At 37.0% G+C, this 18,807-nt stretch overlaps 1 protein-coding gene and 1 long non-coding RNA gene across 2 annotated transcripts in view; both read right to left on the reverse strand.

Annotated features, from left to right (window-relative positions):
* LOC134740517 (uncharacterized) overlaps positions 1–18,807 on the reverse strand; it is a 96,743-nt gene that overhangs the window by 23,503 nt on the left and 54,433 nt on the right. The window lies entirely within an intron of this gene.
* Positions 764–18,807, reverse strand: part of LOC134740501 (sodium/potassium-transporting ATPase subunit beta-1-like) — a 33,909-nt gene continuing 15,865 nt past the window's right edge. The window contains exons 2-7 of the mRNA XM_063673003.1: positions 8,693–8,821; positions 7,224–7,340; positions 6,365–6,462; positions 5,708–5,809; positions 4,971–5,115; positions 764–4,049 (exon numbers count right to left, since the gene is read on the reverse strand). Coding sequence (XP_063529073.1) covers positions 3,901–4,049; positions 4,971–5,115; positions 5,708–5,809; positions 6,365–6,462; positions 7,224–7,340; positions 8,693–8,821 — 740 coding nt within the window. The 3' untranslated portion in view covers positions 764–3,900. The remainder of the gene's footprint in view (positions 4,050–4,970; positions 5,116–5,707; positions 5,810–6,364; positions 6,463–7,223; positions 7,341–8,692; positions 8,822–18,807) is intronic.

Consider the following 18,807-nt stretch of genomic DNA (forward strand, 5'->3'; position numbering starts at 1 on the left):
AAGGGCTTAATTTTATGAAACTGTCGCGTCTGTTACGTTACTTACTCGCGTAGTGAAAACTAACATTGAGCGGTATTCGAAAGTGGACCCTGTTTGTAGTGCGTTTAGGTCGAATTTTGTAAAGGATTGGTGGATGATTTAGGCTGTTAATAAAAACGCTGCTTAGTAAGGGAGTATCTTAGAAAGCAGTGGCGTTTTTAGAAAGTAAACCTTAAGTATAGGAACATTAAATGTAATTTAGAAGATAATTCTAATAGTTATTTAGGTTGTTTTAGAAGGTGGTTTAGTATCTAGTTCCATTATTTCAGTCCTTGACCACGTGCTGTCAAGTTGAAGGTAAGTGATTACCTAATTGTCCGTTATTTTACATTAAGTAAGTAGTTAAGTTGCTGTTTAGCTTTATAAAGAGCAAAAGATTTTTACAGTACATATGGTGCTACTTTTTCGCACTAGTGCGGGAATGAGCACTTTTCGTGCATATGTCGAAAGTTTAAAGGGCCATATGTACTGTAAAACGTTGTACGATACACGTGCGAAAAGGTAATTCGCAACTCGTGTCGATTTAAAACACTCCCTGCGGTCGTGTTTTAATTTATCGCCACTCGTTTCGAATTTCCTCTTTTCCGCACTTGTATCGTAAATAACTATTAACATCATAAACTCGTTACGATCGTGTTTCAAATAGTGGAACCTTGAACATTGCGAGGGTTTCAAGTACAACTTATATTCGGTATTCGGCTTGTGAAGTAATAAAAAACAGCTGTAATTTTAATAAGTTTATTTTACAAAATAAGCTTATAATTATGTACAATTACTAATTACAAAATAACTTTGTACTAAGACAGGCACATTATTACTAAGGAATATAATAATATAAAATAAATCACTTACATTAATTCATGTAAATTTGTAAACCATAAATGTTTATACTTTCAGGAGAATTATCGTGTACTTTTTCAAAATCAATAAATTATTTTACAGTAGGTACATAATTAATATTTTTATACATATATGGTGCTACTTTTAGTATTCAGTCATTTATTGCCACACTAGTGCGATAATTAGCACATTACGTTACTATGCCGAAAATTCAAAGGGCCATATCAAAGATAGATATAACTCCGTAATAGATGGATACAGTCTAAGGAAAAAACGTGCCTCGAAAATCAAGAAAATTTGATTCTCGTTCAGAGGGCGCTACTAGTTTTGGCCTACAGTCGTATAGATGGCGTTGACGGTTTCGTTTGTTATTTAACAATTTTAACGCATATCAGTGAAAGAACATGGGTCAAAATCATAAAAATAATTAATGCAAATAAAAAAAATCATTTATCTATATTTAAATACATTCTATCGTATTTTTATAAATCCTCATTTTTAGTTTTAAAGTGTGTCGACAGATGGCAGTGAATTTACTGGGGTTACAAAATTTACTATGACAGTAGTACCGCCCTAGTATAAGTTACTCTATGGCCATATGTACTGCAAAACGTTGTACGATACATGTGCGAATAGGTAATTCGCAACTCGTGTCGATTTAAAACACTCCCTTCGTGTTTTAATTTATCGCCACTCGTTGCGAATTTCTTACTTTTCGCACTTGTGTCGTAATGTCTCTTATCAGACAATCGTTTAGGTAGGCTACTTTCCTACGTCTTTTTTAGATTTGTCAAAACGAATTGCTAATATGGAATTTAACCATATGAAAACGAGTATAGTGACGTCACGATCAACTCACCTACTTTTTATATTTCTATCCGGTTTATTAAATAGAAATTGTGTTTAAAAATAACCGCCATGTTTTTCTAATACTTATTGCTTTGTTTCGTGCACGGTGCAAACATCCCTATTTCATAATACTGCGTGATTTCAAAGTCGTGGTCCCATGTATGGCATGGCAAAAATGTAATAAGATGGTCATCCATACTAATCCATACTAATATTATAAATGCGAAAGTCTGTCTGTCTGTCTGTCTGTGTGTTCCCTCTTCACGCTTAAACCGCTGAACCGATTTAAATGAAATTTGGCATAGGGATAGGTTGAGTCCCTGAGAAGGACATAGGATAGTTTTTACCCGAAAAATCATCCCTTAAGAAAGTAAAAAGCGGGGTGGAATTGAGATAATTAACGAAGTGCCTGCTAATTTATTGTGTGCATAATATGCACAAATTTAGATTGCTATGAGAATTTTTCCAGGCGCTATTCTTATTCTAGCTGCGGTTACTAAGTCCACGCAGACGAAGTCGCGGGCAAAAGCTAGTACTGAATAAAAATCGCGAAAAAAATGTGGCTTTCCATCAGTTAATGCTTATGCTTCATGTGCAATAATGTGCTATTAGAATTTCTGTTAAAATCCATACTAATCCATACTAATATTATAAATGACGACCGGTCTGGCCTAGTGGGTAGTGACCCTGCCTGTGAAGCCGATGGTCCTGGGTTCGAATCCCGGTAAGGGCATTTATTTGTGTGATGAACACAGATATTTGTTCCTGAGTCATGGACGTTTTCTATGTATTTAAGTATTTGTATAAGTATTATATATATCGTTGTCTGAGTACCCACAACACAAGCCTTCTTGAGCTTACCGTGGGACTTAGCCAATTTGTGTATGAATGTCCGTATAATATTTATTTATTTATTTTTAAATGCGAAAGTCTGTCTGTCTGTCTGTCTGTCTGTGTGTTCCCTCTTCACGCTTAAACCGCTGAATCGATTAAGATGAAATTTGGTATACAGATAGTTTGAGTCCCGGGGAAGGACATAGGATACTTTTTATCCCAGAATTCACCCCTCAAGGGGGTGAAAAGGGGGGTGGAAATTTGTATGGGGAATCAATAACCGCTGAACCGATTTAGATGAAACTTGGTATGGGGATAGTTTGAGCTGTGGGAAAGGATATAGAATAACTTTTATCCACGAAATCATCCCTTAAGGGTGTAAAAAATGGGGTGGAAATGTATAGTGTGGACCAATTTGGGGGTAAAAAAAGGATGGATTAAAAAGCAGATAAGAATTAAGGTACCCAAATTACTAATTCCACGCAGACGAAGTCGCGGGCAAAAGCTAGTCTCAAATAAAAAAAAACTTATTGCACTTAAAGCAGAAGAATCTTTCTGTGATGGAAAGACACAAATATACTCTTGGGCATATACGTTTTGTCTACATAACTTTACTAAGGTGTCCATTACATTATTTTTCGCAATTTTGTAGTTAGTCCCATCTCCCATGGGGGTTTTGAACTCGGTAAAAAAATTGTATTTTAGTAACAGGAAATTATACTGTTATTCAAATTAATGTCCTTCTTATTTTTTGATATATCTGGTTAATTATTCCTCAACATTACATAGAGGATGTTCACAGTCACTTAGTTGTCATATGTGCATACCTATTTCGGAATAATCCATTCAGTCATTTTCATTCTAGAGCAGTTCAAAGTCAACTGCATTTTGAAGTTTCTGGACGTTTTCTAATAATTTATTAGACCAAGTAGTGAAGTTTTATACATAGTATGTTATATATTTATAATCTACTCAACAAGCTCTTTCATTTGATATGCCACATGGTATATTTAAAAAAAGAAACGACTTTATGACATCACAGTTACTACCCCCACCATTTTCGCGCTTGTCATCTCATATATTTGTATTTAGGGCATCATACTGAATGCATTGATGCCAAATATACCTAGATGACTTGAACGGAAAGTAGGTAATCTAAAACCTGATTTACCAACCTACTTCAGTGGGGTTCCGCTTATCTTTTTTTATTTATTTATTCATAAACAATAATATAATGTCTCTCCTTTATAAATATATAAGTAAGGTATGATAAGTTTCTTAGCGGTCACACAATTGCTGTAATTTAGTTCACATGTTGACTGGTAAAAATTAATAGATTCAAACCTTCTCTGTGATTTCACCGTTAGGTGTGGTTTCGCTCACAACATTTATAGCCACACGTGCGTAACCAGATGGTTCTTTCAAGCTCTTGTTGTAGATGATGTTCTTGGCCAGAAGACGGCAGCGGATCACCGTGCTGTTGGTCACTGGAACAGAATAATAGGATTAAATACATCAGTGGTTCAGACCGCCTTGTTTGCGTCTTACCGTGGACCGCTCCAAACAGAGCAGCACATATTGCAACTATATGGTTTCAACACATGTAAAACTTATTGAACAGCTTCTAGGCCCATAATCCTAGATATTAAGCCTGCGTGCTTTTTAGGGTTCCGTACCCAAAGGGTAAAAACGGGACCCTGTTACTAAGACTCCGCTGTCCGTTGGTCTGTCTGTCACCAGGCTGTATCTCATGAACCGTGATAGCTAGATAGTTGAAATTTTCACAGATGATGTATTTCTGGTGCCGCTATAATATAACAACAAATACTAAAAACAGAATAAAATAAATATTAAAGTGGGGCTCCCATGCAACAAACGTGATTTTTTCGCCGATTTTTTGCGTAATGGTACGGAACCCTTGGTGCGCGAGTCCGACTCGCACTTGGCCGGTTTTTTATTATAATTAACACTTTTTTTTATTGTAAATTTACTGTTTTAACAATTAATATAAGATTAATATATAATTTGTTTTTTCCTCGCAAGTGTGTTAAATATCGACGTATGAAACACGTGTGCTTAGGTCATTACACATATCGGCTTTCTTTTTGCGACACAATATCGCCTCGAGTGTACTAATGACCAACGTAGCAGTAGCACACTTTTATACATCATAATGTAGTTATTAAATCAGGGGTTTCCAAACCGTCGGATCTGCCTGAAAGATGTGTCTGGCGGACACAACCGTCAATGTGTGGCGAAAAAATGGACACAGATTTGTCCGCCGGATGCCCGTCCGCTGCCCATCTGTGTCTATTTTTCGCCACACATTGACGAATGTGTCCGCTAGACACATCTTTCAGGCAGATCCGACGGGCAAATCCGTGCGTGTATGGCTAGCTGATAGGTACCTTGTTTGAGTCTGACGGCTAGTATAGGGTTCCTATACGTAGCACCAGCCTTGTAGGGCTGGAAGGCGGGTAGCGCGCGTCCCCACGGGTACTCCAGTTCCACTTGTTGGTTCTCGTCCCAGCACCACGCCCACACCCGGGAACGCTGGAAATATTAAGTATTAAGGCATTAGAAGATATACTACTTTGGGAGTTTACAACTTTACACAGCGTTTACGCAGTGACCTGGTTACATTTTATACAAGTTTTTTTTATTATTGCCACGTTTGTAGGTATGTATGTTCAGGTCAAATCTTGCAAGCTGCATTAGACCCACTACCCATCCCGTGTTCTGACTCATCTAAAGTTACTGATGTAAAGATACTAAATATATGACATTGAGTTGATCTGATGATGCACACAGAAGGAGGCCACAGGAACGCTGTGATAAAACAACGCAACCTAATTGTGTTTAGGCACAGTTTAGGTTTGTTACAATTGTCTCGATAAGTACGAGTATTAATTACCTGTTGAAATAAAAGTACAGTCAGTGATAAAGCTTATATCAAAAATGTTTTTTTTTTAATTATTGATTAATTTCCATAAAATACTCTTGAATGGTTAGACAATAATTGGTCTTCACATACCTATAATTCTTGCTTGAATATTCCAAAACCAAGAATTTTGTTTACTCATATATTATTCTCTGCTTTCTCTCTTTGAAGATAAAACGATCTAAAACTTGTAGGTACGCTTACTTCTGCCGGCGTGGCCAGTTTCTGTATATGGTCGACCAGCTCGTGAGGAAAGTCCTCAGGCAGACTGGCAGCATCGTAGTAGTGGGGCTCCCAGTCGATAATCTGAAACACACGGTTGTATCAACATTAGCTTACAAGATGAATAAAGATGCTGAGGTGGATGTCAGGCATCTCCAGGAGTGAAGGGGTCCGAAATGAACACATCCGTCGTAGCCTCGGAGTAAGAGACTTCACGAATAAGCTCCAAGAAAGTCACCTGAGGTTTTTTGGGCATGTCAAAAGAAGGCCGTCTGAATGTCTATTGCCTAATAGAGCCTTTTAGTTTGGCCTTGCCAAGCCCAAACAGAAAGGGCAACTAGGCCCCGTAGACAACATGCCAATCGCTAAGGCTCCGTAGCGAACGAAACGCAACTGTCACTGTCACACTAATTTGGAATAGCGATAGAGAGACACAAAGCGATTCGATGGCGAAGCGATAGCGATTGTCAACTTGGTTAGGCCACCAGGGCAGCGATGGCGCAATGTCATCGCCAAAAATTTAGCCGCCTGTTGTTAGCTGAAGCCGATGTCCAGGATAGAGCGAAGTGGAAGAAGAAGTTCAGGAAAGTGGACACAGTAACAGAGACCAACGCTAGGAGGATGCTGATGATAACATACCCTGTTTAATTTGAGGAAGAGGCACGGAGTGTCTGGGTACCCGAAGTTGTCCGCGGGCACACACTCCGCATGCCCGTACAGCGGGTCGGTCACGTATGCTGCAACAAGAATCATAGGTTATAGACGCGGGCTCCAAAATACGGTCCTAAGGCCTAATCCGGCCCGCAGGGAATTCGGCCCGCGAAAACTGTCAAATGGGGTTGGCCGGGAGAAGTATTTTACAGATCACCCTTAGCTTATGTTTTACCTGTTAATCCTATGAACAGTATCAGTCTTGTTTTTTTTTGGAATGTTATTCCCTGGATGCTGTCGTTTAAGCCAAATCTCATAGAACGAAACTAGAGACAGGTAAAACCTATTCTGGCGCCATCTACACAAAACTTGGATACTTGCCAACTCCATTCAGTACAATAAGCTCGCGAAAAGGGAGCATATGCCTGAAGCTCTCGGGTCAAAAAGTTTGGAAAGATATTATAGAATAGAGTGCGTCTAAGCCGTTGTAACAAGGGAGCGAAGTATTTTTAAATCTCTGTTGGTGGCTTGTTATAATTCTTTGGTGTTATTCCCAAAAAGCTATTTCCTAGTAATGCTGTATTACATGATCTAGAGAAATGGGAAATTGGTCAGGGTTACTTAAATTATAATGTAACTTAACCTTAGTGAGGTAGGGTTTACATAATTCTGTGGTGTGTCTACTGCATACTCATCACTGTACTATTTCCCCAAAATATAACCCCGTACCTTAAAGTTGATGTTACGTAAGCATGATAAGCGATTAAAACAGTCGACTGGTTTACAACTTTTCGCAAATTATGTTTTGAACCTAAACAAAATGTGGCGTCTCTTAGACCAAACTTACGCGCAAAAAAGTTGTTCAGCTGGTCAACGTACACGTAGGTTGAGTTAGCATCACTATGGTCGATCTTTAGTTCACCTGTGTCCGGTAGAGGGCGCGCTGTTACACCTGGATTTGAACCTGAAATTAAAGTTAAATTTATAAAAACCATAGGTAACTCGCTGAACGCAGATAATTGAACAAAACATATATTTTAATGAATGCATACGCAAAAACCTATCAACAACGTTCTGAAATATGTTTGCCCAATCTTCATTTGTTCGAAAGCATTTCACGTGAATCCATTTTGTTTAATTTGTGGCCTTTCGGTCGGCCTCAATGGCCAGCGTCCAGCGGACCGTTCGACAAGGAGAACGAGCGTAGCGTCAAGTCTAAGGAATTTGAACAACATGCATTTGAGACAGTTCGCATACGTTTGCATTTGTTTATTTGACACATGATTCCGATTTTAACAAAAGGTGCCCTTGCTCTGACATTTTGCAGATACGACGGCACGATAACATGTTATTTTCAAAAATAGATAACTTTGTTTCTACTAAAGCATTTGCAACATTTATTTCTATTTTATAAATATAACAAAACGAAGAATTTTATTTTTATACTACAGTTAGGTGCTGTCGTAATAAAAATAATAATTAAATAATAAGTTTTTGGTAAAAATTTCATTTTTGGTACAAACTTTTATCGCTGACTGTATTTTTCTTTCCACAGGCAACTAATGCTCATCGAGACAATTCTATAGGTTGAGTTGTTTTATCACAGAGTTCCTATGGCCACCTCCTGTCTCCATCACCTATAGCTTTCCTATGAAAATGCTGAGTATAAGTAATTCAATTTCCGATAAGAAACTTGAATTACTCAACTTGCCGTGAAACAATACGTTATGTTCATGATTTTTTTTGTGGTGTTATCTTTAAATAAAATGCATATTAATACTGTTAATATCATGGACGCCGGACACGCGGCGGACACGGTTTTAAGACTTTTAAGCATCTGGGTGTACGTCTAGTACCATCTAGTCTAGGGTCTAACTTCTAAGTCAGGGGTTGCCGCTCTTTGGACAATTGGGGCTCTTCAAGTAACTCAAAAAAATGAACACTTAGGAGTTCTTAGATCCCTATCATTTGATATTCACCAGTCGCTTTTCGGTGAAGGAAAACATCTTGAGGAAACCGTACTGATCCTAACAAGGCCTAGTTCCCCCTCTGGGTTGGAAGGTCAGATGGCAGTCGCTTTCGTAAAAACTAGTGCCTACGTCAATTCTTAGGATTAGTTGTCAAGCGGACCCCAGGCTCCCAGGAGCCGTGGCAAAATACCGGGATAACGCGAGGAAGAAGAAGAGATCCCTGGAAACAATTCGGCTCTTTGAGCTTCCTAAAACTGGTGATTAGACGGTGGGCTCTTTTTCTCAAAAGTTTTCCCAGCTCTCTGGTCTGGGTATGTGGTGGATAGTAAGAGTAGATAGTTCTCACCAATGAGGGACTGATCCAGTGTGTAGGTAGGCCGGTCCTTGTTCAGGCTGAGTAGCAGGCCCCCCATGCAGATAGCAAACATTAACGCCAGCACCGCGTAGAATACCAGATAGAATGTTATCACGATTCCTGGAATATAAGATTCTGCTAGCTTAAATCTAAAATAGGCCCTTGAGGCATTGTACCAAGGATGCTGGCGGCATTTCCCCGCTGTATCGCAATGCTGATACGTTGTGCGAGAAAGCCGCCAGCTCTTCGGTCACCAGTTACGTCAACCAGACGCTTCGCGATTTCTGCAAACAACTTATGCGCGCTGGGACCCCATGGACCTAGAAATATTTTAGATTTAAGCTAGTTATTAATTTCGTTTACGTAGTACCACTGTATATATCTTGTATGTAAATAAATTTGTAATGAAAGATTCTGCTTAAATATTATCATAGTTAGAATATTATTTATTCAAGTAGGCCTAGCAACAAACACTTTTAAATCGTCTTATAAAAAAACATGATAAAAAATACCGAGACAGTGAATTTTTCCACTTTTAATTTATTTCTAAGCTTAAAAACATCGTTTGCACATGTATCTGCCTAAAGGATGACTCACGCTACAACGGTCCGGGCCCGGGCCGGGGCGTCCGACACTTATGACAGGTGACGGTGAACACGTGATGTTTTCTATACATAGAAAGTGTCGGTGGCCCCGGCTTAGGCCGGACCGTTGTTGTTGTCCGTTGACCGGATGGACTAGCGTGTCATCCTTAATACAAGAATTAGTTTAGTATGGGGTACGACGTAACACGCTGGTAAAGGCTCTCTTGGTTGTTCAAAAACTGATAAAGTTGCATTTTATCCACGTGGGGCAAAGTAAACGAAAGAAAATTTTGACTTGTTTTGTTTCCTGGCTGGTAGAATTGACTTTTAAATTGATGATTTTGAATGATAAATATATAATAACATTCATTTTCAATTGATTTGCTTAGATTTTCTTTGATATTTTACGGTGGCCAAGTGCGGGTCGGACTCGCGCACGGAGGGTTCCGTACCATTACGCAAAAAACTGCAAAAACAATCACGCTTGTTGTATGGGAGCCCAACTTAAATATTTATTTTTCCCCTCACTAGCTCGGAAAGCCGTCTTTTATCCTTTAAAACAAGCGGGGAAAAACGCATTTTATCCACTAGTGGGGAAAGTAATTTGACCTTGGATGGAGCGTGTTTAAGTCACAGTCCTAAAATTTATGCTTATGTCATCCTAGTTCTGTGGTTTAAGTAGCTTTTGACAGATAACAAAACGTAAAACGCTCATAATAATGGTTCGTTCGATATTAATTATCATTAAATAAATGGTTTGAGAATTTAATAAAAAATACCAAATTTGGCTTTATTTAATGATTTTAAGTCATAAACCTTAAATTCCATAAGAAACATTTGTTTTTTAAATGATGTTGAATGTAATTCTGAACGCACAAGTTGAGTCGATGCAATTTCAAAACGCATTGTCAGAAATGTCAACATTGTCAACAAAATTTTTCTCACCGGCTCCGACACGTAAAAATGCACAACTTCCAGAGTTTTCTGTTATAATATCGTATTATCGTTAAAAAAATAGCGATTCCAGTGACGAAGATGATCTAACGCCTGTGTATGTTGCACTTTCCTCGCTATAGTGAGGGAAAAGTTTTGTGTTACACACGGGTGCAAATGTATTTTACTTCTCGTGTGTTGAAACACTCGCTACGCTCAGGATTCTATTTTAGAACCACTCGCTACGCTCGTGGTTCAACTATAGAATCATTTCGCTTGCTCGTGTATCAATTCCACACTCGCGGGTAAAATACAACTTTGCACCCTTGTATAACAAATAACTATTATTCTGTTTTTAGTATTTGTTGTTATAGCGGCAACAGTAATACATAATCTGTGAAAATTTCAACTGTCTAGCTGTCACGGTTCATGAGATACAGCCTGGTGACAGACGGACAGATAGACAGGTAGACAGCGGAGTCTTAGTAATGTCCCCATCTGTGCGAGTTGTGCGACGACAGGGAACTACAAATTACAGCAAATAACTACCTAATTGACGACCTAGCTTATAACCAGATAGGCGTAAGTATAGATTTAACGTGGTTTTGCTCCAACAAAAAGATACGAAACTGTAGACTGTTATCTAATATAAAAGAATATAATATAAATGATTGCCTGACGTATTTACGGCGAGAAATGGGAGCGGCTAAATGCGGCCGCCAGGAATAGACGCGTCGAAACGGTTGGCCCGTGGCAACACTTTCTTTTCAATAATATTTATATTAAAAAAAACGTAGTGAATATTAGGGTCAAAAAAAAAACCATCTTAATGAGTCTGAGTTAGCCTTGTCCATAAATCGATAGCATAACATTGACTTATAATAATTCGTAAAGACGGGCCTCACGGGCACTACGAAGTTGGTGCGCAAATGGCGTTTGTGCACATTTCGTTGGTGCGCATGTTCGCTTGGCGTTATAGATTTAGATTTTAGATATTTATTCTCATAATATAAAATTACAATATAAATTATCTTAGACTAATCTACACTAATTTATATTATGATCGTCAGTACATATAATTTACATTATTTGATTAATTCAAAAATACAATTTTATTACATAATATACATTACATTATCAAATAAATTCAAAATTACAATTTAAAAATGTCTGAGTAAGTAATCATAATTTTATCCACTTATGTCAAAAACAAAAATTCTTGAGTAACTAGTTACGAGTATCTCCTAATGATCGTCAAGTTCTAAGTAAAAACTAGGTACAAATTATAATACAAAACAATTTATGAAAAGCATGTCAGTTTAAAAAATTAATTTACAATGTCGAATGTCGAGGTCATAAACTCATTCACTGAATAAAGTGGGTTTTCCAATAAAAGGACTCAGTTGACGCTCAAATGTTTCTTCAGATGTTTCTGTACGTAGTTCAGCGGGTAGACGCTCGTAGTATGTCGGACCGATTACTCTCGGGTTTTTGCATGAAATCTATGAACGCCTATTACTACGTTTCGCGTACTACGTAAGCGAACAACAAGCGAACGCGATGCGGAGCGTGGTGAATCAATCTTTTGATACCTATAGATGTGTCCTAATTGCGAACGCGAACGCCGTGGCCCCGCTGCGCCGCGCATTCGCGAGTTGTTCGCTTACGTTACGCTGCGTTACCCCACTGAATCAGGCGCATTTACTGGGAAGGAAAAATGTGGTATTTTCTATAAAAAGGGACCTTATTGTCGATGTCGCTTACGCCATTATTAACGATGCTGCGATATGAATGCAATGCCGCGCGGCGCTGTGCGGCGTAAGCGCCATCGACAATAAGGTCCCTTTTCATAGAAAATGCCCCAAATGATTGGTCATGATCTTGACTTAAGTAGATAAGTAACCGCGCCTACGCCACTTAGCTATATTTATGTCACCCACGGATTGACACCGATATAGATCTTAATAAGTAACCGCTGAAACATGGGACAATCTGACATCTGACAGACAAGCAGGTACATAACAGGTAAAGGCAGGTAAGGTATTATCTACTAGAATAGGACGCAGTTAAGCGCAGTCCGCGGTCTTATACGATACCTTTGACTGAATGATGTACCTACTATGTTTAGGAGATATGGCTAAAATAGTAAATTGACAGGTCGCTTTTCCATACAAACGTTGTCCTCGTTTTCCTCTGTGGATATTGACTTTACTTGACATTATAAGTTTAAGTTTGACATCCTCTCCTCTGTTTCGTTTAATTTACTTTATGTGTGATGTCTGTTGATTTGAGCTGAACTTATTTGATCGTTTTTGTTTTGTTTCAATGTTTTATTTTACGGAATATGTTTAATTCTGGTTGTATTGTATCTTATCTCTACCGCATAAGCGTTTTGGCATCTTAGCTGTAAGTTTGTGCATGTGACTAAAAAATAAAGAATAAAGAAATAAAGAATTATGAAAAATATTTTTTACATAATTTTATGTATATTAACCATAGTTATGCCCCTACGCTTGACTTTTTTTCGATATTTTGATTATTGTAAAAATTATGAGCGAAAAACAGATTTTATACACATTTTTAAATGCTCCTAACTTTTATAATAATGAAATATTCAAAAAAAATCAAACGTATGGGCATAGCTGTGCTTGATATATAACAAATTGTGTCAAAATATTTTCAATAATGTTAATATCCAGAGAAGAAAATGAGGACTACGTTTGTATGAAAAGGCGATTTCGCGCGGGTCCTCCACTTTCGTCTTTAAGTATGTATATTGTTTATTGAGTAGGTAGTTACAATATGACAAATAGTGGTCCCCAGGCCTATTTATCATATAGTCTCAGACTTTCATTCATTTCATTTCAAAATTTATATTTATTTAATACTAGCAACCCCCGCTTGCTTCCCCTTGAATCACTCTATCTATTAAAAAAAACCGCATCTAAATCTGTTGCGTAGTTTTAAAGATCCAAGCATACATAGGGACAGACATACAGCGACTTTCTTTTATACTATGTAGTGAAGTGTACAAAACAATTATTTATGAATTAATTAAAGAATAAAGGAGAATAAAGATCATTTATTTCAGTTAATGGCAGGGGTCTGGCACTAAGCAATAAAATTAGTTTATTTTGCAGCCGGTACCTAACGAACATTTATATAAAGGTTACGGGAACTGAACGACTATTCAATATAACCCTAAGAATGGTACAAAGCCTGACCTTGTGGCGGCAATCATTGTGCAGCCTCAATGGTTCGGACCCGGCCCCGTTTAATGTATAGAAACCAGATCTCAATGCGTGTGATGTGTATGTAGTATGTACTAACTTAAAAGCCCTAAGGGGCATGGCACACTCAAGGACCTTTTATTATAATTATAGCAAGACCGTGTACCTACTGAAGATTTTTGATTAACCATATTTGAACCGTATTTAGCTACCTGTTAAGGTTGAGCAAAGCAATATACAACAAACGGATAAGTGGCTCCTCTGATGTTGCTAATGTCCATCAGGCGGCTCGTCTGCTCGTTTGCTTCTTATTACATAAAAAAAAACGGTTCCAGCGAGAGGATAGTCGAACGGAATGTGTCCTTTTCTAACAACATGGCGAGTATATATATATATATAGTTTAGTATAACCAATTTTTCATATGAAAGAAAGGGACAAACTCCGTTTAAGTCCTCTCTCATCACGCGGCCCGGTTTATTCGCTACAGTACACTGTCTTGCTATATCTACGGGTGGCTAAAAAATAAGTGCATTCCCATTGCCAGGGAGGTTTTGGGATTATACTGAGCAACATTTCCTATGGGACCAACCACGAAAAGTTAATTGTCTCTACAGACTATAATTTAAAAGTTATATAATAAAGTTTTATATACCTAATAAAGGGACTTAATAACGAATAAAAAAATGCCTAAAAAATATTCCATGTTGCCAGCCCTCACCCTAATACATGCCTTTTAAGGCGCAGGCGAAGAGGGCCTAATTTACGCACCATTTTTTGCGGAAATATGACATTATTGTTCTGAAAAAAATATTCAGGTGACCAAATTTTTTACAATTTTCAATGCATTCCTTGTCTGAATACAGATCTAAGGAAGCGGCAGATGTAGTAACAAAGTGATGCGAGACTATTATCATCTCGTGTATTTTATGGTTTTGTGAGCAGGCCCAGATAACCTCACTAACCTCAATTTTTGCGAAAAATTTATCAATTTTACTGAATACACGTGCACGAGTGTAACAAAATACCGTCCCTAGTAGCAAAGTGACGTCAGCGACGTCATAATGACGTCATTTATACGTCATAATGAGTCACAATGACGTATAAATGCTACCTGGGGTAGACCGTAGATGCTTAGGTTTAACCTATTTGCAACATCGTATGCCATGATAAAAGATAGACATTTTGTTATAAAGCTAATATCATACCTAAAAGACGTAACTCCTACTTTCCAAACCTGAATATGGATTAATTTACCAAGGTTATTGAGGCAACTTACTGACTCTCGGCAAGTCAATGTTTGATCCCCAAAATTCCCAGTGGTTCAGTCGGGAAAAAATAAAATCCGAATTCATAAATTATGACTTTTCTCTAAAACTATTAAACTTTATCATACCATCTTTTTTAGGGTTCCGTACCCAAAGGGTAAAACCGGGACCCCATTACTAAGACTCCGCTTGAAATTTACACAGATGGTGTATTTCTGTTGTTGTTTTTGCCGTTTTTTTGCGTAATGGTACGGAACCCTTCGTGCGCGAGTCGGACTCGCACCTGGCCGGTTTTTTTCATTTTAGTTAATTAAACAGTATATATGTCCTGAAAGAAAATTGAATCTCCATCTTTAACATTTCTGTAAAAAACAAGTAAGGGCTAGCCCTGCAAGTATATTAGTACCGAGCTACTAACAATGGCGATGTATGCAGCTCGGGTGCGCGCGACCGACCCCTCACCCTCGCACCCCGCACGATTGCTCTGTCTAGACGGCTTCGTCAATTGACTGTATTGTTAGTATTGTTACTATTTGTCGGCAGCAATGCTGAATCATGTCCTTATCTTTAACTACCGTATTAAATAAACGACATCCCGTCTCAGCTTCCTTCCATCCCGTTGTAGGTAAGTACGCCTAATGATTTATGAAGCCCGGTGGGGCCGAAGGCCGGACTCCCCCACTTCCCGACTTAGACCGATTAGCGACACGAATGACCTGACATCACAGCTGACAGCAATTTGCTAAAGTGCATTGCATATCCAATTTACGAATGAATTCCAGTGGGTAGGTGATAGATACTGCTATTTTTTTGCAGACACTAATTAGACCTGTACCAATAACTTCTGAGGTTATAAGAATATTAATGTTGCTTATTTTTTATATATAGTTTCCAGACCATATACTAAACCTAAAAATAATATTTTGTGTCATCCTAGGTATTTGCTTAGGTAGAAATTTAGGTATTTCTTTTTTCAATCAGCATTCTGTAAAAAAAATATTAGAGACGAAATTCTTTATTTCCCTGTAAAGGCAAAGTGGCTTCCGACCTACACACGCATTTTGTGTCATTTTCATCCACGGGTATAATGGCATTTAATAAATACCTAATATTGATCCTAAAACGCCTAAAAAAATATTAGAGTCGGTAAGTGAAGTGTTGTACTTTACAGAACATTGTTATATGTTATTCAAACAAATCTGTGTCAAATTCATCCACCGCTTTTATTTAAAAAAAATTTTTTTCTAATTAACACCCTGTATCTGCCACAAAAAAAAATTCATGTTATTAAGTTTACGTCTACAATATTATAATACCACATTGAGACATCATTCATAATTTGGGTCATTTTGATCCACGGTTTTTTTGCTATCTGGCAAAATAAAACTCAATAGAGCAAGAAGGGCGTGCGCGGGGAAGGGTACCTACGCGGGTGGGGTGCTTATTATACTTGCCGCAATATCAGCTTGCGACTGAGATCTTAATACTATCTCCTTTACCCTTGTTAAGACCAACCAAGAGTGAAAGAGATGGCATTATGAGCTGTCTCGCCACTTAGTTTTGCGATACAGTGTATTTATTTCATTCGGAGGCATAATTACATTGTCTTATCAATCTTACCGTAGTAGGTATATAAATATAATTAAAAATAAACTGTAGGCTGCACTCCTCATACTGACCAACATTTGTGACGTTCCTAATAAAAAGGTACCACTTTCTCTGACAGGTTATTTGTATAAAGATATAATCAAATTTCGTCTTTATGGTAAACGACAAAGTGGTACCTACCTTTTGATTGAGAATGTCACATCAGCGACTTAAAAATTACTTTTGTTTCGATTTTTAGTAGACTTTAAGTTTATTTTAAGACGCAATTTATTGTGATTTTTGTTATGTTTAAGCGTGGCAAGCAACATTAATTACAATGATGATGATGTTCATTAAATACAATATTTTTTCATACTATACTGAACTGTCACCCTATACATGAACAGCGCCCTCTTGACAATGATCATATATTACTGGTCAGGCTTTAATATGTGTCATAATTGAGTAAAGTCCCCTTTGTGGATTCTAAGTTTCCGAGTTACAGCAGTTTAGTGAAAGCGTTTTTTTTTTAAATATAAATTAAGGGTTGAATAAAGAGAAAAGAAAATTTGATTATTTTTGCGCTACGACGCACGGTTTAGGAGATACAGCCCTATAAAGTTTTTTTTATTGTTTTTTTTTCTTTTTTTTATATTACTTTTTTACATTGTGTTTTTTGTATATTACTTTGGGGTTTCATAAAGGGGAACGAAAATTTAATTATTTTTGCGCTACGACGCATGGTTTAGGAGATCAAGCCCTATAAAAAAATCTTTTTTTTGCGTTATTTTTGTATAAATTAATGGTAACATAAAGGGGACCGAAAAGTTGATTATTTTTGCGCTACGACGCACGGTTTAGGAGATACAGCCCTATAAAGATTTTTTTCTTTTTCTTTTTTACGTTTTTAAATCTTAATTAGGGGCTTCTTAAAGGGGAACAGATATTGATTATTTTTGCGCTACGATGCACGGTTTAGGAGATACAGCCCTATAAAGTTTTTTTGTTATTATTTTTTTCTTTTTTTTTCTTGTGTTTGTATATATTATTTTGGGGCTTCATAAAGGGGAACGAAAATTTTATTATTTTTGCGCTACGACGCATGGTTTAGGAGATACAGCCCTATAAAGATTTTTTTTTTAAATTTTGCGTTTTTTTTAAATATAAATTATGGGTTGCATAAAAGGGAACGAAAATTTTATTGTTTTTGCGGTACCACGCACGGTTTAGGAGATACAGCTCTATAAAGTTTTTTTCCTGGTTTTTTTGGTTTTTTTTTTTAAGTATTAATTACGGGTTTCTTAAAGGGTTTTTTTTAATTATTTTTGCGCTACGACGCATGGTTTAAGAGATACAGCCCTATAATGATTTTTTTTTTAATTTTGCGTTTTTTTTTTTAATATACATTATGGGTTGCATAAAGAGGAACGAAAATTTTATTATTTTTGCGCCACCACGCACGGTTTAGGAGATATGATATAGCTATAATAGCTCTATAAAGTTTTTTCCTGGTTTTTTTAAAGTTTTAATTAAGGGTTTCTTAAGGGGAACGAAAATTTGATTATTTTTGTGCTACGATGCACGGTTTAGGAGATGCAGCCCTATAAAGATTTTTTTGTTGTTTTTTTTTTCATTGTGTTTTTTGTATATTACTTTGGGGTTCCGTATAGGGAAACGAAAATTTTGTTATTTTTGCGCTACCACGCACGGTTTAGGAGATATAGCTCTATAAAGATTTTTTCCTGTTTTTATTTGTTTTTTTTTTAAGTGTTAATTAAGGGTTTCTTAAGCGGGAACGAAAAATTGATTATTTTTGCGCTACGATGCACGATTTAGGAGATGCAGCCCTATAAAGATTTTTTTTTGTTTTTTTTTTTCATTGTGTTTTTTGTATATTAGTTTGGGGTTCCACAAAGGGGAACGAAAATTTGATTATTTTTGCGCTACGACGGTTTAGGAGATACAGCCCTATAAAGTTTTTTTTTGGTTTTTTTTTTATTGTGTTTTTTGTATATTACTTTGGGGTTCCGTAAAGGGGAACGAACATTTTATTATTTTTGCGCTACGACGCACGGTTTAGGAGATACAGCCCTAAAATGATTTTTTTCCTCTTTTTCTTTTTTGCGTTTTTCAATCTTAATTAGGGGTTTCTTAAAGGGGTTTTTTTTAATTATTTTTGCGCTACGATGCACGGTGTAGGAGATACAGCCCTATAAAGTTTTTTTGTAATTTTTTTCCTTTTTTTTCATTGTGTTTTTAGTATATTACTTTGGGGCTTCATAAAGGGAAACGAAATTTTTATTATTTTTGCGCTACGACGCATGCTTTAAGAGATACAGCCCTATAATGATTTTTTTAATTTTTTTTGCGTTTTTCTAAAATATAAATTATGAGTTGCATAAAGGGGAACGAAACTTTTATTATTTTTGCGCCACCACGCACGGTTTAGGAGATATTATATCTATATATATATAGCTATAATAGCTCTATAAAGTTTTTTTCCTGT

Source organism: Cydia strobilella, chromosome 4, assembly GCF_947568885.1.
Source record: "Cydia strobilella chromosome 4, ilCydStro3.1, whole genome shotgun sequence".
Classification (NCBI taxonomy): Eukaryota; Metazoa; Arthropoda; class Insecta; order Lepidoptera; family Tortricidae; genus Cydia; species Cydia strobilella.